Source organism: Ambystoma mexicanum, chromosome 7p (genome assembly GCF_040938575.1).
Source record: "Ambystoma mexicanum isolate Mex_15411 chromosome 7p, UKY_AmexF1_1, whole genome shotgun sequence".
Classification (NCBI taxonomy): Eukaryota; Metazoa; Chordata; class Amphibia; order Caudata; family Ambystomatidae; genus Ambystoma; species Ambystoma mexicanum.
The window spans coordinates 9,460,879-9,487,645 of record NC_090939.1 but is presented as its reverse complement, the minus strand read 5'-3'; the positions used below and the strand labels follow the sequence as shown (position 1 = coordinate 9,487,645).

The window sequence follows — 26,767 nt, the reverse complement described above, 5'->3', positions numbered from 1 at the left end:
CCCTACACACACACACACACACACACACACACATACACACACACCACACCCCCTGGCCTCCAAAACCATGGAGGTCATTAAAACTACTAGCCCCCTAGCACCACGTGCGGGGTGTTAATAGTGGTTTAAATGGAAAAAAAGGTCATGTTGTTGAAGGTACTTGTGTGTTATGCAAATTTTCATTAAGTGGAAGCACATCCCAAACAAACAAAAGCAGTGTGCCCCTTTTTACTTTCCATGGCAAAATGTCATTTACCCTCTCCCTGTATCCTGATGACTAAATCCTGGGAAACGCCCAGGGCTCAGATATGGAAGAGTGGTGGAGTTCACTTCGTTCTGCTCCCCGAATTGAATCTTGTTTTGCAAAATGAAATAATCTCAACTCAAATTTCAACGCAGATGGACTCCCTTTACTGGATTTCTTAATCATATTGTTCGAACAGCTGGTGCTCAACATGTTGGTCCAAATCCCAATGTGTCCAAAGCACCATGAATTGTCTATAATGTGTGTGTCCCTTCCCTCTCATCGTGTCTGTCCTGTCTATTGACTTGTCGCTTGTAGTACATGCATCCATTTTTATAAGGTGATTTCCCCTGAAATGCTACATTCTATTTCACTTCCTTGTTATGAAATGTTTCTTTTTAAAATAATGTAATTATAGCTATGTGTATCAATTTATTGTACTCCTAAAATATTTCAATAAACATCAAAATTAAAAAAAAGGTGCCAAAAGAGCGACAAGATGCCTTCAAGATGGCGGCTGCTACAGAGGGCGCAGTGGTGTGATGCGTATGATGTCATCACTGGGGCCTCCCGTCTGTGGCCCTGTAGAGGGAAGGCATGTGTGGGGCCTGTGAGCACATGTGAAAGATTGGGTTTTTGACATAAAGGGACCCTCTTGAAAGCCATGAACAAGTGGGTGCATATATGAAGCAGAGGAGTCTGGGAGCACATTCTCTGAGTGGGTCCCTGCAACCGAAGCGACCAAGGAAGCATTCCGGCCCCACGATGTAATAGCAGGATGGAGTAATGCTTCCTGGGTTATCCTCATCAGATCCTGAGTCAGTGTGCGGTTTTTTCGCCCGACTAGACGGAACAGGGACTTGGTCTTATGTGTTATGTCTTTGGCAGGTACTCTAGAGTCTCACCATTGTAATACTGTAGCGGCCTGCTTGTGAGTAGGTTCACCCGGGGAATCAACCTCCTGGCTCCTTTGCTGCGGTATTGTGGGGGGAGTTAGGGTAGTCCCACTGCCTCGCTGTTTCTCCACCCATACACAAGAGCAGCTGCAGAAATAATGACGCTCCAAAGCAAGAAGGACTCTACACCTTGGCTTGGGTTTAAACTAGGCTGCAACCAGCTCATTAATATTTAATTTTAGAGGGGCAAATAAATGTGGCAGAAACCCCCCCTTAGAAGAGTACACTTGCTTCCAGCTCTTGGTGTCTGTTTAAAGGGATTCCAAGGAGCTTATCACGTTTATGGGGTGCATCCCTGTTGTGTCATAGGTCCAGGATGACCACCATGCACTCGCGGGCCTACCCCAAGTTCAGGTTTTCTTGCTAGTTGGTTCGGTTCGCTCAACGGGACCCTTCCGTGACACTATAAGAGCTTCCTGACGGATCGCAGTCCTGCGCGGCTTAATGGACAGGCCATAGTCGTTTGAACAATAAGAGGTGACTGACACTGGCCAATAGCTTTGCTTGGCCTCTAGCTTCCGGTGGCTCACCCTGCTAACCCTGGTAAAAGAAGAAACACACTTCAAACGAACTGCACACCATGTGCCACCCAACAGACCTTGTTGGCATAAGACAAGCGTAAAACACTGAGCCCGGGCTCTGGGAGAAGATGTTATGGCGCTGGGCCCACATGAACCTTCAAGTCCCAAGTTCACTCTTTATTAAATCGGATTTCTCCATTAACGGGTTAAAAACACAGAATCAATTCAAACCTACCCCTGTGAAAATTCATAGCATCTAAGAACTAGGCCTATAATTGAATTGCCTTGAAAGTGCTTTGTTAACACATTCATATAAACTATAAACAAAGATAACACATAGAATAAAACGTAATATTACTAATAATAATACTAATAATACATGACATAACATACGGCCCTACACTTTTACTACGTACCGTAGAGTAATATTTGCAAAACAATAAGAAGTGGCACATGTCTACGAAACTACAATTTTCCAATAACATGTCTTGTCTTCAACTCTTATGCCATTTCCTTCGATCATTTCACGGGGTATAGCCAAGTGGGCCATTAATACCAGTCTATCATCACATCATTCACCTCCTTGTACCCATGCGAAGCCTGGCGTGCATTTTCCAGGAGGGATGAGTGCACACATTTGCTCTGCTCACATCCTGCCTTGCTTTAGTGCATTGCACTTCAGGAGGCCTTTTAAATAGTAAAATTCAAGACCTTCCAGCTTTGTAAAATCCCAACTTCCTAAAAGTGTGCAGCCTTCCCCATACCAAATATATTTGTTCATTCTAGATGACCCTGCTATTTCCCGCAAATCTTAGTCATGTCGGGGTTACAGAGAGCCCCAAGTATACCATCAGGAATAGGCAGCAAACCTTTGTTTCTAGACCTGGGGTACCCAACTCTAATGGTACTTCGCAATTAGGGTTACCTTGCGGGAGACCTAGTATTCTCTTCAAGGTATTATTTGGCCTCCATATGGGAGCAATTTGAGTGACCCCAAATCTCATTCACGTTTAGCAGCCTGGTGCACAGCTTAGCATTATAAACACTAAGACACTTGACAGTTAAGTAGGCACTGTACATGTGATCAAATCTTAAAAGGCCTCATAAACTTGCTGATGCTTTCATTGCAATCATTTTTATATATCTTGACAATTTCCCGTTTTTGCTCAAAAGTAAACCCAAATAACAGCCAGCCTCCTCTATAGGTTACCCCTTTAAATGCCACGAATCCAGATTTTTGCCTTTTCCCGGCACAACACCTTTGCTTCTGTGCATTTTATCTTTTGAGCTGTGTGCACTGAATTATTCATCTGCATACGAGAGTCCTTGCTGCAGTCCCTCTGGCATCAAATCTAATAGGGCTGTATTAGTAGTATATGGGGGCCCCTTTCCTCTTCAAGTACATTTTGACAAGTCGGAACACCCCTTTATGTCTTTAGTCCTTGCCCTTTTGATAGGCTTTTGATATTAATTTATATAGCAAATATGTTTGATATCAAAAAGATAACAAAACGATATCAAATGTATATGTTTATGTATATTTTTATAGGAAGCATGTTTTGATATCAAAAGTCTAAAGGGTATCATTATATCAGTATAATATAAAGTTTATATTAAAATGATTTATATATAAAGTTTAGATTAAAATGTTTTTAATATGGGAGAGTGCGTGTGCGCTGTTGCTTGGTCGAGGGCATAGTGAGTTGTGAGGAGTTAGCCGACGAGTGTTAGGTATTGGTGACGCTTTAATGACGCAGGAGTGGGTTTTGACCGTGATGGTATGATGTCATGGTGTTATATAAAGCTGGCCTTTGATAAGCCTTTGACTGATTTTGTGTACACTTTATATTATTTCTAGTTATAAAAAAAAAGTGCAATCAAAACATTTGGTTTGATATCATAAATGTTTGATATAAAAAAAATCTTAAAAAGTATGACATCAAAAAGTTTTGATATCAACATTTTTTTATATCAAACATTTTTGATATCAGATTTTTATATATCAAAATTATATCCTTTTTTATATCAAAATGTCATCGGATTTGTTATATGAAAATAAAATAAAAAGATATGAAAATTGTCTATCAAAATGATATCAGATTTTTTTAATGTCAAAATGACACATTTTTGATATCAACATTTTTTGGATATCAAAATTATAAAATTTGATATGACTTTTTTAAATATAAAAATTACAAAAAATGGATATACAAGTTATTGAATTTTTTATATCAAAATTTAAAAAACTATTGATATCAAAATGATATCGCATGTTTTGTATCAAAATGTTCTAAATCATTGATATCACTTTTTTATATCAAAATGATATGGGCATTTTTAATATCAAAATTCAAAGTTTTTGATATCACATTTTGTTTATATCAAAATTGACAAATTTGATATCAAATGTTTTGATATCAAAATTATATCGGATTTATAGAATAGGCTGACATCAAAACATTTTGATATCAAAATAAAAAAAAATATATCAATTTTTAGGCGCATTATGAAGTTGCAGGACATGAAAGCATTGTGAACATATGATGGCAAAAGCTGCTCTATGTTTTTACAGGGCCTATGAATATATATAGTTTACAATGTATAACAAAATGAAAACTGAATATCTAATTCTAGGGCTATAAGAACACAGACAAATGCATGCAACATGCTGGGACACTGGATTCTACCATTCTGCCTGGTGTGCAAAACACAGTGTTCACAGCAACACTGCTGCAGCTTGTCTTTATCTATGAAAATGCCACACCATGGCAGAGAATTCACAGATGACGATACACACCCAAGGGCCGGTGCTCTGACTCAGCTAAGGCTTGGGCGGATAGCTCAGGGGCAACGCGCTCGCCTTTGAAGCAAGACAACGTGGGACAACACAGTGTCGAACCCCGGGTCCGTGCTTACAAACCTCTGGGTATTAAGCGTGTTATAAATAACCAATTACAAGTTTGGTTTCTCTGTGTATTAGAAATTATATGAAGCCACATCAGAATGATGCAACCTTGCAATGAAGCCACGAGGCTATTGTAATCACGCACCACCAATGTGCCTGGTATGACTAAACTGCATTTGCATAGCCCCATTCATTGTAAAGGAAGCGTAGCCCCAAGGCGTGTAATCTTCAGCTGGAATGTGACTGTTGTTTCTAAAGGGCATCTGAATGACCCATTGTATTGTAAACTCCCTGTGACTAGGGGTTTAAAAAGGTCTGCAGCAGCCTGCATGTGAAATAGGCCGGATGGGGGGGTGTTCTGCTGAAGGGGGGGTTGGATATCTTTAAAACTCATGGTTTGGAAGCCTGCCAGAACAGTGCTGTGGATTTCTGGAGATTTGCACGATCTGTGGAGCCCTGGCTGGAACTGAAGAACTCAGGACTTCTAAAGTCCGATGTCGAAAGAGGCATTCTACTTTTAAAAGTGAGTTGATTTCATGTATTCAATGCAAGCTTGTAAATAAACACCATTTTTTAAAAGTGTAAAATCTTTAAACTAGATGTGAAAACCATTATAAAAGTTCCTGTTCTATAATCTATCCCTGTGTATTTTTATTTAATGGTGCAAACAGAGCTTTTAAAACAAAATGTGTATATTCTTTAGCTGCAAGCAGGATTAACTGCTAGCCTGCATTTTTATATATTTAAGTTAAAGTGTGCATGGAAATGGGAAAACCGTCTCTGGAATCTGCTTGGCGGGATTAGGTCATTTTCTAATCTGCATTTTATGTTGTTTTGCTGGAGAGGGTCTTTGACATGTGGGCTTTTCAGTCATTCAAGCTTATAAAAATGTCATGCTGGTTCATGAAGTTTCCTGGAGTGGGACATTCTTTGTGTAAAATGAAAGCCTTAGGCTAGGGTCTATCACCACATACAGTGCTGACACAGCACACACAATAATGTGACAAGCTGTGTGGTTTTATGCAAATAAACCTTTTTTAGATGTTGAGCTCTGACTTTACACACATGAGGTTAAAAAAACCTGTTTTTAGAAGAAGAAAAAAGCCATTGGCAAACCCAACAGACAGGGCATTTATATAGACACAGGAAAGATTGCTTAAAGCAGCCACAGATTTATTTCATTACCCATTTGTTATTTTAAAACAAATATTTGTTTTGGTTGGAGAGGGTATTAGACATGTATAAGTATTTAGAAAGTGCACACCAATTTTGGTTCTAGGAAAACAGCTGTGCACACATGCTATAGGTGCTTTGTGTGGTGTGGTTTTTAATTGTGGACCCGTGACAAAGTGAATAGGTGTGGCGAGCCCTGATTAAAGTAACCACAGTGACAAAATGAAAATGATACATATGCACATAGGGCCTGAACTTGTATGCACACGCTTACAAGAAAAAGACATTGACAAAGGGAATAGGCAACACCTTTTATATAGCGCTGCAGAAATGTATTTTGAAGTAGCGTTTATGCCAAATATATTCACTGCAAGCTCTTTCAAATTTATGGGAGATCGCAGTTGACCAACACGGACAACACAGACATTACAACCATCACAGACAGGCGTGGCGACGGTGATGGCTCTGTTGTCTGTGTTGTCTGTGTTTGTTGTGCAGGCGCACAGGGGTGTTTGGAAAGCATGTGAAGGCTAAATTGGAGTGTTAGTATTTTTAAACATGTAAGAGTTGCACTGGGGACTTATTCATTGTGTGCCAGGAATTGGCGCCTCCTCCCTATCAAAGTGAGACTTATCCCTTTGCTTCTACATTTCAGGAAGGAGCTCAAGACCCTCCACGTCAAGAAATGGCACCTCCCTAACACCACACACACCCCCCACCCAACCTCACACTAGGCAAACTGAACCCCCCTGTGTCGTCCTCTGGTTACTTGTAGATCCCTTGCTGCCAAATTGCCCCCTCCCCTTTCCCTGTTGTTAGCTCCCCGCTCTCTTGAATCTGTGCTTCCCTCACTGTCTCCTTCCCCAATGATGTGTAAAGTGATCTGTTGCTTTCCAAAGCTTGGTCCGTGCTCAAAAAATACTCTAATAATACAATAATAATTTTGGGTAGGGCTTCTTAATGAAGTCACCAATACCACTGATGTTGTTCACCTTTGATAAAGCCACCAGTAGCAAGACCTAGCTCCTCTTTGATAAACCCACTAGCTGTCAGGGATGGCTGGCTGAGTAGTGTACATAGAATTAACATTGTGGTTGCCCAAGTCAAGATGGAGAGAAAGACATTTAATCTGATTGGTTTGAAGAACAATGCTATGTTTGGTTTGTCTGATTGGTGGAAAGGATAATGGTAGGATTCTTGGGAGGTGAGCAAGATTCTAAACTGCCTTTCATCCAAAGTAATTCAGTGGCCGGTTGTGTTTTAGTTAAGCTCCTTAAGTAAGGCCTTTCAGAGTTCAGAAGATTTACCACAGAAGTAAGAAAATCGTTTGCTGAGCCAGAGAGATTCAGAAGACATCAGGTGGGATTGTTCCTTTTAAAAGCTTAAAGATTTTCACAGTGAACTTCCATTGTTTATCAGAAACTTAAAGAGTTTAGAAGCTTACAGCTTACTGAGAGAAAGAACGTTTACAGTTTATTTACAATAAGGAGAAAACAATTGAAAAGACTGTGCGCGCAAGTTTTAAAGTTGTAAACTGTGCGAAAAGTGTTTCAAGACTGTTTAACGTGCGCGCAAGTCTTCATGACTTGAGCAACATCGTTGGGAGCGCGTGCGTATGAGAGCGTGTGTTGGATTGCGATAGAGTGCGAGTCCATATCAACTGAGCGCGGGTGGTTTTTGGAGCGTGTATATTTTTCACGTGAGCGACGTTACGTAAGAGAGCGCGTGTTGGATTGCGATAGAGCGCGAGTCCATGTTAACTGAGCGTGAGTAGTTTTTAGCGTGTGTATATTTTTCACGTGCGCGACGTTACGTAAGAGAGCGTGTGTAGGATTGCGATAGAGCGCGAGTCCATATTAACTGAGCGTGAGTAGTTTTAGCGCGTGTTTCGGTTGGCGATTGTGTGCATAGTTTTTCCAGAGCGTGCGCGTGTTTCCTGTACGCGTGGAATTGTTTAAAAGCGCGTGTTTCAGGTGCGCGTGAATTTGTTAAAGTGCACGTGTTTCACGTACATGTGAATTGTTAAAAATGCGTGTTTCACGTGCGCGTGTATTTGTTAAAGTGCGCATGTAATTTTTAGCACAAGGACAATTTTTTCATGTTTTGTGATTTCACGTGTTAATCGCATGAATGCAGTGAGAATTCAATACTTCAAGAAAAACTGTATTTCTCAAGAGCATTTGGAAATGTAAATTTTATGGAGTTAAGTGAACTTAAAGTCAAAGAAGAATATCTAAGGTTGTACAGTGTTTGCAAGAGTCATCTTCTTCAGAATATTAAAGAGACGGGAATGGCTAGTGACAATATACACCGAAACATTACAAAAGATTTCAAGATATTCTCTACAGACAATTAACCTCTAAGTTCTAAACAGAGGAATAAGAGGTAAATAAGTTAGAGTTGTTTTAAAAGAATCATTTAGAGAAAAAGGTTTACACTGATGTATAAGTAATCAAGTGTGTTTGTTACTACAGATACCAGAGCCTACCAGAAGGTTGCAGGGCTGCAGTGTCTCCGTTGTTATTTTATCCAAATTCCCCTTTCCCTTTCCTGGGGTTTTCAGCTCAGCTTTCACTTTAGGGTTGAGAGGTGAACTCTTGGTGAGGGTCTGTGGGGCCAGCATCAGCTCCTGTGGAACTCAGTCAAGCCGGACCCTGACAGGATGAAAGTCCCACGATAATTTTTCCACCTGAGCTGATATGGACCCCACAGAAGCATTAGCAAATTCCTTAAGGGACATATTTTCGGAGCTAAAGGAGGAGATGAGGGCAGTGCGAAGAGAGAACCAGGAATTACAAGTCAAGTTTGATTAATTAAATTCTAAAGTTACCCGTAGGGGCGAGGACATTTCTTTGGAGTCAAGAGTTTCTGAGAGTCCAAGTAGAGAATTACCAGTGTTAGTTAGAGAGGATTTGGGTGAAGGAACGAGTTCTCAGGAGGGAAGTAGGGGGAGCTTGAATAGACCTTTAGGTCCAGTCCCTTTAGCACCGCCAGAACATTTTGGGGGAGATGCCAAGAAATGTTAAATTTTCCTCACCCAGTGTGAACTTCATTTCCTATGTAGACCTGAAGCCTTTAATACAGATGCTACTAAAATAGCTTTTATCTGTCTTACCTTACTGGTGAGGCGGCAACTTGGTCAGTGTTATTAGTTGGTAAAGAGAATCCCATTCTAAAGAATCTGTTAGCCTTTAAATCCGAATTTAATAAAATGTTTGACAGACGACAGTTATATCAAGAAGTGGATGGAGAACTATTAGAGTTAAAACAAGGAAATAAAGATTTAGTGTCTTACATCACACAGTTTAGATCCTTAGTATTAGAGAGCAATTGGCCAGAGGAGAAACAATCATCTTTGTTTTATAGAGGCTTGAGAGAAGAGTTAAAATATGCCTTATCCACCATTGTGTATAGACCCACTTCATGTAAAGATTTACTTGATCTTGTCATACAAATTGATTATAGATTAGGAGAATGCAAGGCTGAGCGTAAAAGAGGAAGTGTAGAGCAACTCAGAGTTTTCCCTAGAGTCGAGAAAGGAAGATTAGAGGTTGTAAATAAAGAATTGAGAACTGGGAATGTTGAGAGAGTAAATAAAGTGAGAGGTCCTTCAACTAAGGATGAGAAGGATAGGCGTAGGCAGGATAATTTGTGTTTATATTGTGGCAGATCAGGACATTTTGTTGGAAAATGCCCTTAGTGTCCGAAAACCTCTTCATCTATTCACAGTTCCAGAAATCAACACGTGGCTAATACCATTCAAGCTGCCGTACCACATATTACATTGAATGTATCCTTGTATATAAACGAGGAATTCAAGGGAAGTGGTCCAGTAGTAATAGACTCTGGAGCCACAGGTAACTTCATGGATTGGAATGTGGTAAAAGGTATGAATGCGCCTTACATTGTAAAAAATATACCAGAGCAATTAAGAGCGGTGGATGGTTCTCAACTTACTTCAGGTGTAATTACACATGGAACAATTCCATTGGGGATGGAAATTGGAGGGCACTGGGAGGAAATTGTGTTTGAGTTAATAGATACTCCACAGTTGAAGATTATATTAGGGATGCCTTGGTTAACGTATCATAATCCTCAGATTGATTGGGGAAGGAGAGTTGTTAAATTGGATTCACCTTTTTGTGTTGCAAATTGTTTTAAGGAAAAGGTTCAGGAAGATGAGTCTGATGGTTGTTCAGAAGTTGTGGAAGGTTTGGTAAAATTGGGTGCCATAGTACATTCTATTGGGGCTGTAATAGGATAATTACCAAAGTGTTATCAAGATTTTAATGATGTGTTTAGTGAAAAGGAAGCTAATGAATTACCTCCTCATCGGGAATACGATTGTAAAATTGATTTAGAACCAGGAGCTCACATTCCTTGCAGTCGCATCTATGCCCTGACTGAGAAAGAGAATCAGCATTTGAAAGATTACATCCAAGAAAATTTGGCTAAGGGGTTCATCAGACACTCTCAGTCGCCAGCAGCTTCTCCACTATTTTTTGTTCCAAAAAAAGAAGGTACGCTACGGACGTGTATTGATTATAGGGCATTAAATAAAATTACAGTTAAAAACAGATATCCTCTGCCTTTAATTTCAGTGATGTTGGACCAGATTCAAGGAGCTTCAGTGTTTACAAAACTAGATCTTCGTGGTGCATACCATTTGGTGCGGGTACGTCAAGGTGATGAATGGAAAACAGCATTTAGAACAATATTTTGACTTTTCGAATATCAAGTAATGCCATTCGGATTGTGCAATGCCCCGGCGACTTTTCAATTTTTTATAAATGAAGTGTTGAGAGATTTCATTGACATTTTTGTAGTAGTTTACATTGATGACATTCTCATTTATTCCAAGGATCTACTGCAACATGAAGAACATGTTAAGAAAGTTTTACAGCGATTAAGGGAGAATAAATTATTTGCTAAATTAGAAAAAAGCCAATTCCATACCAAAGAAGTGGAATTTTTGGGTTTTATTATTTCTCCCAAAGGTTTGGAAATGGACATGAAGAAAATTAAAGCAGTAGAACAGTGGCCAATTCCAACTTGTGTTAAAGATATTCAAAGCTTCCTGGGTTTTGCGAATTTTTACAGGCGATTCATAAAAGACTTCTCTCAAACTATTTCTCCCATCACCAAATTATTGAAAAAAGGAATGAAAGTCCCGAGGAGAGTCCCAGTCTGCCCCAGTCCTTTTGCAAGAGAGGAGCTGCAGCAACCACCTGCGTTTGTTTTGTGTGCTTTTCACCGTGTTGGCCCCTTTAAACATTTGACTGAGGCTCTTAGACTCCACCTTAAAAGGTGTTGGCGGGCGCGGAGCACCGCGCGGAGTCCCGAGGAGAGTCCCAGTCTGCCCCAGTCCTTTTGCAAGAGAGGAGCTGCAGCAACGACCTGCGTTTGTTTTGTGTGCTTTTCACCATGTTGGCCCCTTTAAACATTTGACTGAGGCTTCTAGACTCCACCTTAAAAGGTGTTGGCGGGCGCCGAGCGCCGCGCGGAGTCCCGAGGAGAGTCCCAGTCCGCTCCCAGACCGTCCAGGCGTCTGGAGTATGGTTGGCCCTTTCACTCGTCAACGCACGCTGCAAGAAAGACACGTGACTAATGACAGAATGATGGAAGGCAGCAATGAAAGTGCCCCGGTTACTAGCAGCAAGGTAAGCGGAAATGTGATGAATAAACATTTGCATTTTTCTTCGGAAGATTTGAAACTGACCTCAACCGAGGGTGTTCCCTCGCTAAAATCCCTAGCAAAAACGATTGTTAGCGGTAATGGAATACAGGTGGCGGCATGGAAATGTGCTCAAAATATATCAACACTGCCACAAGTTGAGTTGGTAGTAGAAGAAATAAACAATGGCTGTGTGGCAACAACAGAAGGTGCTCCATTAATAGATGCTGCTCCAGTTGCATGCTATAAAGCCAACTTACGAGCGGCAAATGAGAAAACATTAGCAGCAGTGACTTCAAATGGAAACACTGTAGAAAGCAACCCTGTCGATAAGGATGTCAATTTCACTTGCGTTTTTGAGTCAAAAGAGGCTATGGGGGATAAAGCTATAGAAATAAATACGTCTTAATTTTTATCACCCTTTGATGTAACAGACCACGAGCTTCTCCAAATTCATGTATCCACCGATTCAGAGAGGCTGAACACGTTCGTGTTTAACCCCCCACTTAATCCTTCACTTCTAGTAGAAGACGAATGTATGTCATTACAAGGTCCGCACAGGAATTTATGCGGAAACACTGTTCTTCAAAATGAAGTAATATACGCTCCGAAATTGCATGTTTTGCAAAATGAAAGGACAAGCAAAAAGCCTTTAATGCTGCTCTCAGAAATAAATGTGCTGCCTCGTCTAAGTTTGAAGAAGACTGAAACCAAAGGAGAAGAGCTTTCAAAAAAGCATTCCGATGAAACAATGGAAGCTAAAAGAGATTTGCAAAACAAAACAAAACACATTCTGGTGCACAAAAATGCTATGCTGACTGAAGCTCGTCAACATTGTAATAGTCAGATATGTCAGCCAACAAGTACTGCTTCGCAACTTGTGAATGTCATTCCTGCACAGAAATGATTAGCAGTAGATTGTCAAACAGCTCCAGTAAACTTGAATAAACTATCAGGGCATGATTTAGTAGCTCGCAAAGCACGTTTAGCGGAACGTTTGACAGCTGATTGTCAACAAATAAAAGACAAGCTAATAAACAGCTTCAGTTCGAAATTACAGACAAAATCTCAGTCGAAACCTACAACGGGCGACGAGGAGCTGCGAAAGTTGCAGCAATCAATCCTACATTTGCGAACAAAGACTCAGACCCAGACAAGTACACCTCTGGCGAAGGGATTGATTTTAAAAAATCAAGCTGCATTGAGCAATGATGTTACCTTACTAGAAGCTCCGTCTATAGGTTTGGCAACAAAAAGTGTCCCTCAGTCGCACTTGGACACTAGTATGAGTTCTAACATAACACAACCAAGTATTGACCCTGCTCAAACATATGATCACGACATGGAACGGAACAACAAAGCAAGTCTATCAGTGGCTGCAGGCATTCAAATACATAATAATGTGCTGGCAGCAACTTCTGTAGCACTAATCCCTTTTACGAAACTGTATGAGTCTTTAAATGACTCTATAAAAGAACAAGGTACATAACTGCCTACCATCCTGCAAAAATTGGAAAAACTTGAACAAAACAACAATACCTTACAGTCTCGAACCGAAAGAGAAGCTGAAATTTCATCGCAATGGCATTACCGGCTAGGTGATCTAGCATCAAGTGCGCACACCAATAACGCAACCCTTATGAATGCTGTTCTTGAATGCATGAAATGGCTGAGGCATAAAGACAATAAGGAAAGTGGGCAGCTTGGAACACATCCCACTCAACTTACCTCTCGGTCTCTAACTTCTGCTAAAAGTACTGGATCACAAACTGTGTCATGTAATGCTACGAGTGAAATATCAAATGTGCCAAACCCTGATAGAGCTGTAGGTCCTGCTGTTTCTGGGAAGAAGCAAATCGAAACTCCCACTATAAATGTTCCAGCTATTGTGGTGAGTCATGTTTCATTCCCAAATGACTTTGTAAGCACTAAAACATTAAGGGAGGTTTTGGTAACTGACGCTAACCAACTGAGTAAGCAGTCAACTAAAGAAAGAGCGTCAAGTGAGTCAAAGCAGCCATCCTTTGGAATCTTTACCGGTTCCGCGAAGAATTTGGAGGAAAAGCGTCTTGATTCAAATAAACCTAAAGATGTACAATCAACATCTAAGGCTGCAAGAAAAGGTGCAAAACGCAAATCAACTAATACCAAGCAATTTGTTCGAAACCTACCTACTCCTGAAAAACTGGGGCTATTTGACCGTAATAAAATGAAGAAATTACAGATGAGACACCAAGAGCAAACTGATGTGCCATCCAAAGTGTCAAAAGCAGCTGATCAGAAAACTGCTACCGAAATACAAAATTCAAGGAAAAGAGCCAGAATTGATTCAGATTTGGAGATCAGCAAGCGACAAGACGAATCAATTGATTTATGTGATCTTTCAACATATTCCATCGAATCAGATAATACTATGAGCTCTATTGGTGGAAGAGGGTCGCAGCATCAGGCCCAGATGGCTCAAGAAGCTAGTGTGACCACAGGTGGTGGACCTAATAATCAGGAACCTGCTGATTTAGCTTATTCTAAAGTCCCGGAGCCTGGAGTAGGAAAAGTATCAAGGAATGGAGGAATGAAAGCCTTGATGGTTGCCTCAAATCCAAGCGTTAAAGATGTGACAGCAGACACTGCAGAAAGGCCTGATCAAGCCAGATCTTCAAATAGCCATAGGTTTAATCCAAAAATGACTTCAGCTCAAATGGAGATTCAAAATCAACTCAAGAATAATATGAGGTCAGGGTCCTCTGATGATAAAAAAACAAAGACCTGGAAGATTAGAGTAGAAAATCTCTTTCCTGATGACAAGGACATCAATTTGAACCGAAGAAATTTGATGCACTTATTGCACACAATACCATCACTTCGGACAATTACTTCGGATGATATTGTCATTGTGGAATACATTTCAGAGGATGTTGCTGATAGAATATTCCTGCACATAAAATCGTACGCAGTAGAAAAAACTCTATTCGCTGCAAAGGATGAGCTTCTAGCTTATGGTTTTGACATCCAGGTGGAAAAGCAGCAAACTGACCGGAGGGAAATAAGTAATTTGTCATCAGCGAGCGCTCTATCCTCAAATGAATATAGAAGAGATGTTTTAAAACAGCACTTTAAACTGAAGTCACCAAAATCATCTAATGAAGTGCGATACCTACAAAGAAATGACAAAAACTCGAGAGGAAATGCAAACTTTCGGCAGACCTCATAACTTGCATTTCTCAGTGGAGAGGAATCGTGTGATATAATCTCATGGAACACCAGAGGTTTTAATCATCTATTCCAAGAATGGTCACTACCCATGGAGAATAATTTTGTAATATTTCTACAGGAAACCTGGTTGCGTGAAACCCCAATAAAAGATGGTTATACTATATTATTAAATGCAGCTGGTAAAAACAGATCAGGACGGCCATTTTCGGGGCTAATAACACTTGTTAACAATGCTTATGGATGGAAAGTTATCGAAATATATAATCCAAACATTTATGTTCAAGGAACGTTGCTGGTGATGGAATCAGAAATAAAAGTGGAAGTGAAATGTCTGCTTCTGATAAATATATATTGGAATCCTGTCACGATATCTACAGCACAATTTATTAACGCTGTCACAACAATCATCGATCAGTGTTTAATAACATGCTCAAATCTTGCCATAATAATTTGTGGAGATTTCAATTATTCTTGGTATGAAGATCGGCAAGTAAGTTCATCTGTAGCCCCCTTAGGGCTGACAAGAGGTGATTATTGGAGTCAAGCTCTAAAAGCAAGAAACTGCGAAATGGTAAATGGCAGAGTACAAAGTGATATTCCACCTAGTTTCACATGGCAGCGAGAGAGCTGTAAAAAAACAATAGATTATTTTTGGATCAGTTCTTTTCATTGGTCGAAAATTGAACATTTGGATATACATAAGTCAGCTAAAAGCGATCACCATGCACTGGTATTGACCTTACAAATGACAAGGTGTGGTGTAAAACTAACGTATAACTGTCCACTTGAGATAAATCAAGGAGCTAACAGATTAAAAATAAACAATCAACAAATACAGATGCTGAGCAAAAACTTAAAGAACTCGTCTAATGATCTAGCGACAAGAATAAACTTTTCTCCCTTGCTGCAACAATTCTGTATGAAAAAACAACAGCAAAAGAATGTTTGTCCAACTAACAAATATGTATTCAGTGCGCTGGTTAGCTCGGAAAAAAAACAATTGGCCAAAGACATAAGACTTTTGAAAAAAAATGGAGGCTGTGATATGGCAATTAAAATCAGAAAACGAAAGGTAAAATATCGAAACTGGCTCAAATCATTTAAATTAATAAGAGATCAAGAAAGAGCAGAACTTATGTTGAAGTTGATTGTACAACATAAAGTAAAAGATTTTTAGTCTATCCTGAATACAGGATCACTATGCCTAGATGCAAGACTAGCGAATGGTATTTCTGCATCTGCCTGGGAAGAGCACTTCAGTCTAGTCTTTAACGGCAAACTGGGAAAAATAGAGAAAGTAAATGTGGTCTGTACAGAACCTTGGGATGTAGTTGAATCAAAAGATACAATTTTGACATTGATACAAAAATTAAAAAACTCACGCGCGGCAGGCCCTGATGGCTTGTCAAATGTGATGTTGAAAGAAAAAATGGAACTTTGGGCTGACTTCATCGAGAACCTTTTTCAACTGATATCGACATCAAAAACCATTCCAGCATTGTGGACAACATCTGTTATCGTGCCTATTTTTAAGAAGGGTAATAGGGACGATCCGAACAACTATCGCCCTATTGCCCTTCAGGACACTATAGGAAAAATATTTGCAACATGTCTGCAACAAAAGTTAACGTCTTGGGCATAGGCATCTGGGCGAATGGATTGTAGACAAACAGGTTTTACTAAAGATACAGGAACGGAGGTGAACTTGTTGATACTAAGCCTATTAAAGCTTGACGCATTGAAAAATAAAAAGAACTTGTTTATAGCTTTTATAGGCATGCGTCAAGCTCTTGACACTATAAACCGTGATAAATTATGGATGAAACTACAATCATTGTCTTGCCCGCCAGCCTTGCTTCAACCATTGATCGCGTTACATAATGATACCACTACAAGAGTTTGCTTGGATGCTACAGGAAATCTGACTAATGAAATAAAAACCTCTAAGGGCGTTAAACAGGGGTGCCCATTAGCTGCCCTATTGTTCAAACTATTAATTTCAGATATTTCAGGCAATCTGGAAAATACTCATCGATTTCCACCCAAAGTGAATGGTCAGGAGATCAGCTGGGCATATTACGCAGATGATATTGTGTTGTTCGACTTGACCCAAATTGGTCTGCAACGACTCTTGAACAATTTAGTTGCATACTTTCAAGAAAATGAGCTTGCAATTAATACGAAGAAAACAAAAATCATGGCAAATAACATCAGGAGCAAAAAAGAAAGTCAACCAGTTTAAGTGGTCTGTAGCAGGTGAGACAATTGAGACAGTATCAACAATCCGATATTTAGGCGTGCAAATAAACAGCTCAGTATGGGTAGCAGAATTGAAACATTGCATGTCCATATTGACAATACAAGGCCAAAAGCTGCATTTTGAATATGGTAAATTTACCCTCCAACCACTACTGACCTTCTATATACAAAAAGTAATTCCCATAATAACGTATGGGGCGGAAGCTGGTTGGAACATTGACCATCGAATTTGGGCCATCTTGGAAGGCAAATTTTGGAAGAAAATATTGCGACTTCCAAGCAGTACCCCGATTGTTGCAATAAGATATGAACTGGGCCTGGAACCATTACATGGAACAATTCAATGGAAATCAATTGCAGCTTTACGAAAGATGCAGCTATCAAAAATTGCTCCAGCGTACAAAATATTTGAATCAATGACTAAAAATCCACATGGAGGAATTCTCTTGTCCTGGGCAAATAAAATCAGGAATATCTTGAAAATAGCTGACATCTCATGGCAAATGGTAATAACAATGCCACAACTCGCAAAGAAAAAGTTACAGCAATGGAACTGGATCTTAAACGAAGAACAGCGTTTGTCAATGTCTTCATCCCTGAACTTAGGTATGTCTTGTAACTGCCTAGACAAAGTTCCAAGATATCTATCAAGATTTCCTTCCAGATGGCATCGGAACAAGTTTCTGAGGCTGCGTTTAAATGTATATAAAACCAAAGAAGTTTTGTGGAGAAGAAAAGATCCGAAGATCGTTGACAATCTATGTCGATTCTGTACAATGGAAATAGAATCATTAAAACATCTAATCATGGAATGTCCCACAATAACCACTCAACGAATTTGCTTTTTGGGCAGATTTGTATCACCTAACATTAATATGGATGAGTGGTGGTGGAGGGTGCTAACTGGAAACAATGCGATGTTAACTTGTGCAGTGATAGATTTTTTGGAAAAACTACTGGAGTAGGGAGATGCCCCGTAACATCTTGAAGCATACCGGTTACAGTATTGGTTGAACCCATATGTATGTGTGGACCTATGTGTGTCTTAATCATCTAATGAAGTGTATTGTGATGTGATTGTTTGTGTTTTGTAATTAAAGTTTGTAAAAAAACTAATTGTTACAATAAAAAAATAAAAAAATAAAAAAAATAAAAAAAATTTGAGTGGAAGGATGAAGCGGATCAGGCTTTTAAAAAACTGAAGAACTGTTTTACATCAGGACTAATTTTATTACATCCAGAGCCTTCCCAACCATTTTTGTTGAAGCAGATGCTTCCAATACAGCAATTGGTGCAGTACTTTCTCAAAGGCATCCTGAAACTGGACAACTGCATCCTGTGGCCTATCTTTCCAAGAAGCTGCTTCCAGCTGAGATGAACTACACGATTACTGATAGAGAACTCCTGGCTATGAAGAAAGCATTTCAAGAATGGAGGCATTATCTGTTAGAAGCAAGATTCACAGTAACAGTCTTAACCGACCATAGGAATATTCTATTTTTGAAATATGCTCGAACATTATCACCAAGACAACTTAGATGGTTGCTTTTCTTTTCGGAATATGATTTTGTAATAACCTTCAAGCCAGGATGGTTAAACGGTAAAGCGGACGCTTTATCTCGACAAAGTTCGTCAGATGAGGTAGAACATCAGTTATTACCTGAGCCAGTGATTGCAGAAGATACATTTATTCTAAGTACTACTAAAGAAGAGAACCTGCTTCTTGAGAAAATTCGAAGGGAGTTACCAGAGAAGGCGATTCAATCTTGGGGTGTGGAGGATTCTTTAAGACATTTAATTGATGGATTCCCATGTTTCCATTCGAAAATTTATCTTCCAAGTAAAGAACTGCAAAAGGAAATTATGCAAGAATGTCATGAATCAGAGTTGGTGGGTCATCCTGGAATTTGTAAGACAATTGAATTGGTGGAAAGGAATTTCTGGTGGAAAGACATGAAAAAAGATATAGAAGATTTTGTGAAAACTTGTGAAGTCTGTGCTCGAGTGAAGGCCGGAGGAGGAAAACCATCTGGATTACTTAATCTATTACCCGTACCTCCTAGTCCATGGTTTACAATCTCTATGGATTATATTGTAGATCTTCCTAAAGATCAAGGTTGCACTACAGTATTAGTAGTAGTGGATTTACTGACCAAGGCAGGGCATTTCATCCCCATGAAAGGAGAGGCCTCTGCAAGGAATCTGGCAAAGAGTTTTTTGCAAGGAGTGGTGTGACTCCATGGGTTACCAACACAAATTGTATCAGATCGAAGGTCACAATTCATTTCTAAGTTTTGGCGAGCTTTCTGTAAAGAGTTGGGGATTGAGATAAAGCTTTCTTCAGGTTATCATCCACAAACCAATGGTCAGACAGAACGAGTAAATCAGGAGTTAAAAAAATATATCAGAGCTTTTTGGCAGGAGAAAGGGAGCTGGGTGGATCTTCTTTGGTTAGCAGAATTTAGCTACAATAATTCTGTCAAGGATTCTACTAGTTATTCACCTTTTTACAGTAATTATGGTGTTCATCCGCGATTTTTGAAAGAAGTGTTACCATCTGAGTATTCCAATCCAGAGGTTGAGCATCGATTGACTAGTATTAGGGATGGTTTAGTGACAGCAGAGGAAACTTTGGAGAAAAGTAAATTTAAGTTCAAGACCTTTGCTGATAGAAAACGTCAAAATGCACCACATTATCAAGTGGGTCAAAAGGTTTGGTTGTCCACAAAAAATCTACGTCTAAAGGGAAGAACTAAATTTAGTCCGAAATTTATTGGTCCATTTGAAATAGAAAAAATAATAAATCCAGTGGCAATCAGGCTAAAATTACCTCCCAGTATCAAAAGTCATCCTACATTTCACATCATTTTAGTGAAACCTTGTGTGTTAGGAACTAGATTGGGAAAACCACCACCAGCAGTTTATACAGAGGAAAATGAAGAAGAGTTTGAAGTTAGGAAAATTTTAGATTCTAGGTTTGTTAGAGGTACCTTTCAGTATCTTATTGATTGTAAGGGATACGGGCCTGAAGAAAGATCTTGGGAAAATCAGATTGATGTACATGCTCCTCAATTAATAAGACAGTTTCACAGAAAGTTCCCTGCTAAGCCAGTCCCTGGGACAGGGCTTTGAAGAGGGGGTACTGTCAGGGGATGGCTGGCTGAGTAGTAAATAGGAAGAGTATGTACATAGAATTAACATTGTGGTTGCCCAAGTCAAGATGGAGAGAAAGAAACTTAATCTGATTGGTTTGAAGAACAATGCTATGTTTGGTTTGTCTGATTGGTGGAAAGGATAATGGTAGGATTCTTGGGAGGTGAGCAAGATTCTAAACTGCCTTTCATCCAAAGTAATTCAGTGGCCGGTTGAGTTTTAGTTAAGCTCCTTAAGTAAGGCCTTTCAGAATTCAGAAGATTTACTACAGAAGTAAGAAAATCGTTTGCTGAGCCAGAGAGATTCAGAAGACATCAGATGGGATTATTCCTTTTAAAAGCTTAAAGATTTTCACAGTGAACTTCCATTGTTTATCAGAAACTTAAAGAGTTTAGAACTTTATAGCTTACTGAGAGAAAGAACATTTACAGTTTATTTACAATAAGGAGAAAACAATTGAAAAGACTGTGCGCGCAAGTTTTAAAGTTGTAAACTGTGCGAAAAGTGTTTCAAGACTGTTTAACGTGCGCGCAAATCTTCATGACTTCAGCAATGTCGTTGGGAGCGCGTGCGTATGAGAGCGCGTGTTGGATTGCGATACAGCGCGAGTCCATATCAACTGAGCGCGGGTGGTTTTTGGCGCGTGTATATTTTTCACGTGAGCGACATAACATAAGAGAGCGCGTGTTAGATTGCGATAGAGTGCGAGTCCATGTTAACTGAGCGCGAGTAGTTTTTACGTGTGTATATTTTTCACGTGCACAATGTTACATAAGAGAACGCGTGTAGGATTGCGATAGAGCGCAAGTCCATATTAACTGAGCGCAAGTAGTTTTAGTGCATGTTTCGGTTGGTGATTGCGCGCGCAGTTTTTTCAAAGTGTGCGCGTGTTTACTGTACGCTTGGAATTGTTTAGGTGTGCGTGTTTCACGTGCGCGTGAATTGTTAAAAATGCGTGTTTCACGTGTGCATGTAATTGTTAAAGTGCTCGTGTAATTTTTAGCGCGAGGACAATTTTTTCACGTTTTGTGATTTCGTGTGTTAATCGCATGAATGCAGTGAGAATTCAATACTTCAAGAAAAACTGTATTTCTCAAGAGCATTTGGAAATGTAAATTTTATGGAGTTAAGTGAACTTAAAGTCAAAGAAGAATATCTAAGGTTGTAAGGTGTTTGCAAGAGTCATCTTCTTCAGAATATTAAAGAGACTGGAATGGCTAGTGACAATATACACCGAAACATTACAAAAGTTTTCAAGATATTCTCTACAGACAATTAACCTCTAAGTTCTAAACAGAGGTATAAGAGGTAAAGAAGTTAGAGTTGTTTTAAAAGAATCATTTAGAGGAAAAGGTTTACACTGATGTATAATTAACCAAGTGTGTTTGTTACTACAGATACCAGAGCCTACCAGAAGGTTGCAGGACTGCAGTGTCTCCGTTGTTATTTTATCCAAATTCCCCTTTCCCTTTCCTGGAGTTTTCAGCTCAGCTTTCACTTTAGGGTTGAGAGGTGAACTCTTGGTGAGGGTCTGTGGGCCAGCATCAGCTCCTGTGGAACTCAGTCAAGCCGGACACTGACACTAGCAGCATATGCTAGCTCACCTCAACGGTCCCGGTTCGTAATAGCGAAGATGGAACCCAGTGATCTTTAATATCGTGAACATGTGTTGATGCCCTAAACATAGCAAAGAGTTCCTCTTACCTGACACTGGACCCTTTTGACCCCTCTTTGATTCAAATAGTATAACACCTGCCCCAATACAGTCACAGCAGCATGGGACCTGCTTAGCCTGAATAAAGCCAATAATAGTACAAGCCTAGATCACCTTTGTTAAGGGCACTAGTAGCCTTGGATGCAGCTCACCTTGGTCACTGTTTCGAACATTGGGATGAGAATGAATTTGATGAATCCGATCTGGGCGGTGGGTTTGGTGACTTTGTCCCGGTCCATGAAGGGAGCAACTGGAAGCCCCTCCGACTTCTCTCGGTCACTCTGCGGAAGAGAGGCACTCAAACATGACTGTTCAGAGAATAGAAACATTTGGGAAAGTGAGGCTTCCACATATCTCTGATACTCACAGTGCCTCCAATTTCAACCTCTAGTGGGGTGTCCTGGAACACAGTCTAGCCTCTATCCTGAATGCACTCTCATTTCACACCAGAGCCACATTGATCTATTTCACCTGTGTCTTAGTACACCCTCTACTCTGTCATTGGTGCCACTCCTCTCTGCCACCCCCTGTCCTGGGGTCCACTGCACTCTCTATTGTGCACTCAACTCTTCTCCATCTTCCTTTTTACCAGATCCCACTCTTCCGATCACCCTTTGTCATGTGACACACTGGAATTTCGGTCTCGGGCCCAACTGTGCTGTCTATTTATTTCCGGGATTCCACTGTTCCCTATCAAACTTTCTCTGGGACAATCAGCCTTTATTCCAGGGCATAGTGTACTATGTACCCGGGCCCACACTACTCCCAGCAAATTAGACATTAACTCCTCTCGATTCTGGCCCCACCCTCTCTTGCCAATGGGTATTTATCTGGAATAAGAGGAGGCCGCATCTTCCTGAAACACTTCACATGGTAGGTCATACAGAGCGGACGATTCTCTTATAGGTAGGGACGGTCTCATGGCAGGCAAGGATACTGGATGGCGTCAGGGGGTGCTCCTCCTAGAGGACAGAAATATCTCTCTAGGGCTAACCTAAAACACTGCACATTTTCCATTTCTTTTATTTCTGGGGGTAGGGAGCGCCAGTGGAAGGGCGCCAGGTAGTACAAAGTGGGTGTGGGACAGATAGCCTGTGAGGGTTGCCTGTGAGCAGAGAGTATGAGGGAGCTTTTGAACTAGGTGAGTTGGGCGGGGTGGGGTTGGGTGGGGTTGAGTTAAAGTGTAAGGGGAGGAACCTTCTGAGCGTCTGCAGTACATGGGTCCTTCTACAGCAAGGAGGAGGTAGAGAGGGTCAGAGGAGCTTGTAGAGAGTGTGAGTAGAAAGGGTCAGCCCTGTGCTCAGAGGAGCAAGGAGTAGAGGGTTAGGCTACAGAGGAGGCTGAAGCAGTCATTGAGATGAATGAGAACAAAGGTATTGATCAAGGCTGTGGGGAGCAATAGGTGACGGTGTGGATGGATTGTCCAGTTCTTTCAGCTCTACCCATAACAATCAAGGCGATGACTTGCCGGAGCTTGAACTTCCTTACGCAGAGGATGGAGCAAGAGACTGCAAGGCATGGAGGAAAATGAAGGAGATTCAGGACACATGAAATGGGCGGCGAGAGGAGGGTCGGGGGCGTAGCAGCAGGGAGAGGAATTAAGCATGAGGCACTGAAGTGCCATCTAGGAGTGGGGCAAGGGAGGGGGCAGAAGGACCTTTGGATATACCAGCCAATGCTTATGGGGTGAAGGAAGGAAAACAGACAAGAGTGTCAACTGAAAATAGATGATCGGAGCAAGAGAGGAGAAGAGATAGGTTTGCTCAGTGAGAAGGTCTAAACAGTGAAAAGCAGCAGCTCAAGGACAAACGTACACAGAGAAGAAAGAGAAACAGTCTTGGGAGGGAAGGGGACCAGGGAAGGAGGAATGGCGGAGATTCCATGGGTGTCCCTCTGATAATGGAAGAGGTGAGCTGGGGAAAGGGAGCAGCAGCGGAGTGGGGGGTGGTGGGTTTCTGGATGTGTCTCCTGGATAGTAAGGAGGGGTGAGGTGAGGTAGGCGGGGGGAGGAGAAGGAGTGGGAGAGATCCATTGCACAAAGACTGGAGCAGCGCAGGAGTTTTGAAATGGATACACTTTGGAACATACACATGTAATCTGTGGGAGTGGAGGTGCCAGAATCCTGTGATAAGGAGGAAGATCAGTTTGACTGATAGAAGGGAAAGCAGCAAAACGCAGGCCTTGGATGCCTCTGTAGGAAAAGAGGAGGACTGGCAGATGGTCAAAGGATGCATATGAACCGAGGAGAAGGAACATAGAGGAGTGTCTTGCCTGGTGGCAGAAGTAAGGACATCAAAGACGTGCATACGTGCAGTCTCAGGGGGGCTTGGGCGGGGGCATGGCATATGTTACTTGTCTCCAGATAGTCAGGGTTTCTGGTGAAAACAACGCGTCCCAAAATGCAGGAGCCACGAGGGAGGAAAGAAAAAAGATGATTGGGAAAGGGGGGGGGAGTGGAGTTTCAAATATGAGCACTGGTGACAACCCACCCATTTCGGGACCCTAATAACCGTCTCCCTGTTCCTGTGTTTGCGTCTACCACGTATGGGATTGGGGATAAGGACCGGTGGCCGGATTCTATGACCCACGTCTCTTTGAATAAGGAAAGCCCCTTGTGCCTGGATCAGGTCACTGCTCCTTATACAGCAGCGTTCTGCCTATGGGTCTCCCTGGATTATATCACCCCCACTATCCACATACTATGGATCTTGGGCTAAACCACTTATGCCTGAGTCCTCCAGCCCAACTGTGCACACACCATGGGCCTTGAGATAAGATACCGATCCCTGGACTCTTTCACCCCTGCAGCCCAAATATCATTGACCTTGGGCTAAATCACTTGTTCCTGGATACTATAACCCCCCACACACACCATAATCACCTTTACCTGGATTAGTTCAGACCCCCACAGTGCACATGCCATAATCACCTTTACCTGGATTAGATCAGACCCCCACAGTGCACACGCCATAATCACCTTTACCTGGATTAGATCAGACCCCCACAGTGCACATGCCATAGATCTTGTGATAATCCACCTATTCATGCATTATTTAAACTCTCCCCATTCCCCTATAGGGCTGAAATCTGGATATTGGCAAAAAAACACATGTGCTTGGATTCTATCGCCCTGTCAGTGCTCAAAGGGTTAACACACAATGTGTACAGTTATACTCACAGTCCCTTTCTCAATCCCTGGGAGTGAGCTTCTTACCTGCATGAAATATTCCTCCAGTAAGCAGTCTGCCCAGAGATCTGCCACCTCCAGGGGGCGCACTTCATTAGAGATATCACAGCACTTGATCAGCACCATCTTCAGCTAAGTGAAATAAGCCAGAGAAATACACTAGTATATGATCTACTTATAACGCATGACATTCAGCCATACCAGTGCAAAAGCCTGTAAATAATCATTTATGATTCATGGCAGCCAGCAACGCCAGTGTAAAAGCCTGTAAATAATCATCTTATACATGATCGCAACCAGCAATATTAGTGGAAACACCTGTAAATAATCATCTTATACATTATGGCACCCAAGAATACCAGCGTAAAAGTCTGTCAATAATCATCTGTTGATTCATGGCAGCCAGCAATACAGGTATGAATGCCTGTAAATAATCGTTTTATAATTCACGGAAGCATGCAACACCAGTATAACATGCTGTAAATAATCACTGTATACATCATGGCTGCAAGCAATACCAGTGTAAATGCCCGTAAATAATCATCTCATAATTTCGTTGGCCAGCAATACCAGTGTAAACACCTGTAAATAATCATCTCATAATTTATGAGAGCCAGCAATACCTGTGTACAAGCCTTTACATGGTAGCCTGCAACATCCTGTACAAAAGATCTGAAATATAATGTTTTATTACAGGCTAGTTGTGACATCACAACAGACCTGTACCATCAAAATGACAGCACATTTCCTCTGTAATCGGTTACTATGCTTCATTTGTGACATTACAATGCCTGCTGCTTGAGCCAGCAAAGGTCAGAGTCCCAGCTGTCACTGCAGCTCTTAAGGAAAGCCGTTTTGAACTGTTCCTATTCCTTGCTTGTTGAATAGTTTTCTGTGACACTTTACAGTGATTCATTGCCATGGAACTGTGTCTGTGGTAGACTGTTTAATGTGTGCATTGCTGAAGTCTAACATGTGAGGAAGAAGCTGCGTGCTATTACTTATCTTAAAGTACAAAATGAAAACTTTTTTGAATGCATTTTATTACCCTGTTTAAACTATTTGTATGCAACACATTCAAAGCTGCATATTTGGTTGTTTAAATCCAAATAGATTGTACACTGATTGTATGGATCAGCAAATGGAAGATCTCTTTCATTAGATTAGGGAAGAGGCCAGGTATTGAAGGGGATGACGGTGTCTGGCCATTGGTCTGGCCATTGTTTGGACGGAAATAAACCTCTCCCACCCACCTAGGCGCTTTAGATTAAGGCGATGTACCAGGAGGCAGGGGGGGCCTGCTAAGACATCCTGCACAAACACCATAAATATAAATGCGTAGGCTTAGTGCGCACATATAAGGAAGCGCCATGTTTGTAGTTATGGTTGAAACATTCGGCCCTGCCTGGCTGCGTGGTAAACACAGATCCAACGAAGAAACCTGAACAGTCCCAAGCGCTGATAATAGAGCGACCCACGCTGCTAGCTCTCACAGAAACGTTCCTTTGTTCCACAACTGTCGCCAATACGTGTTATCCCAAGAAGGCCACGAGACAGTACCAGGTGACTCGCAATGCACGTTTTTTGCAGCCAGGTCAAAAGAAGACCTCTGTTGTAATACGCACGGGCTCGTGCATAGGCATCGTGTGGAATGTTGATCTACGTTCAGAATCAACATTCCGCAGGAGCCGTTGAGCGAGGGGAGCCGTAGCTTGAGGCTGCGGGGTCTCGCCAATAAAGAAACGTAAATACAATTACCTGTGCCTAT

General features: G+C 41.1%; 1 protein-coding gene across 1 annotated transcript in view; it reads right to left on the bottom strand.

Moving 5' to 3' along the window:
* Nucleotides 1-26,767, bottom strand: part of PDE9A (phosphodiesterase 9A) — a 543,111-nt gene that overhangs the window by 66,981 nt on the left and 449,363 nt on the right. The window contains exons 16-17 of the mRNA XM_069635653.1: nucleotides 25,027-25,131; nucleotides 21,965-22,093 (exon numbers count right to left, since the gene is read on the bottom strand). Coding sequence (XP_069491754.1) covers nucleotides 21,965-22,093; nucleotides 25,027-25,131 — 234 coding nt within the window. The remainder of the gene's footprint in view (nucleotides 1-21,964; nucleotides 22,094-25,026; nucleotides 25,132-26,767) is intronic.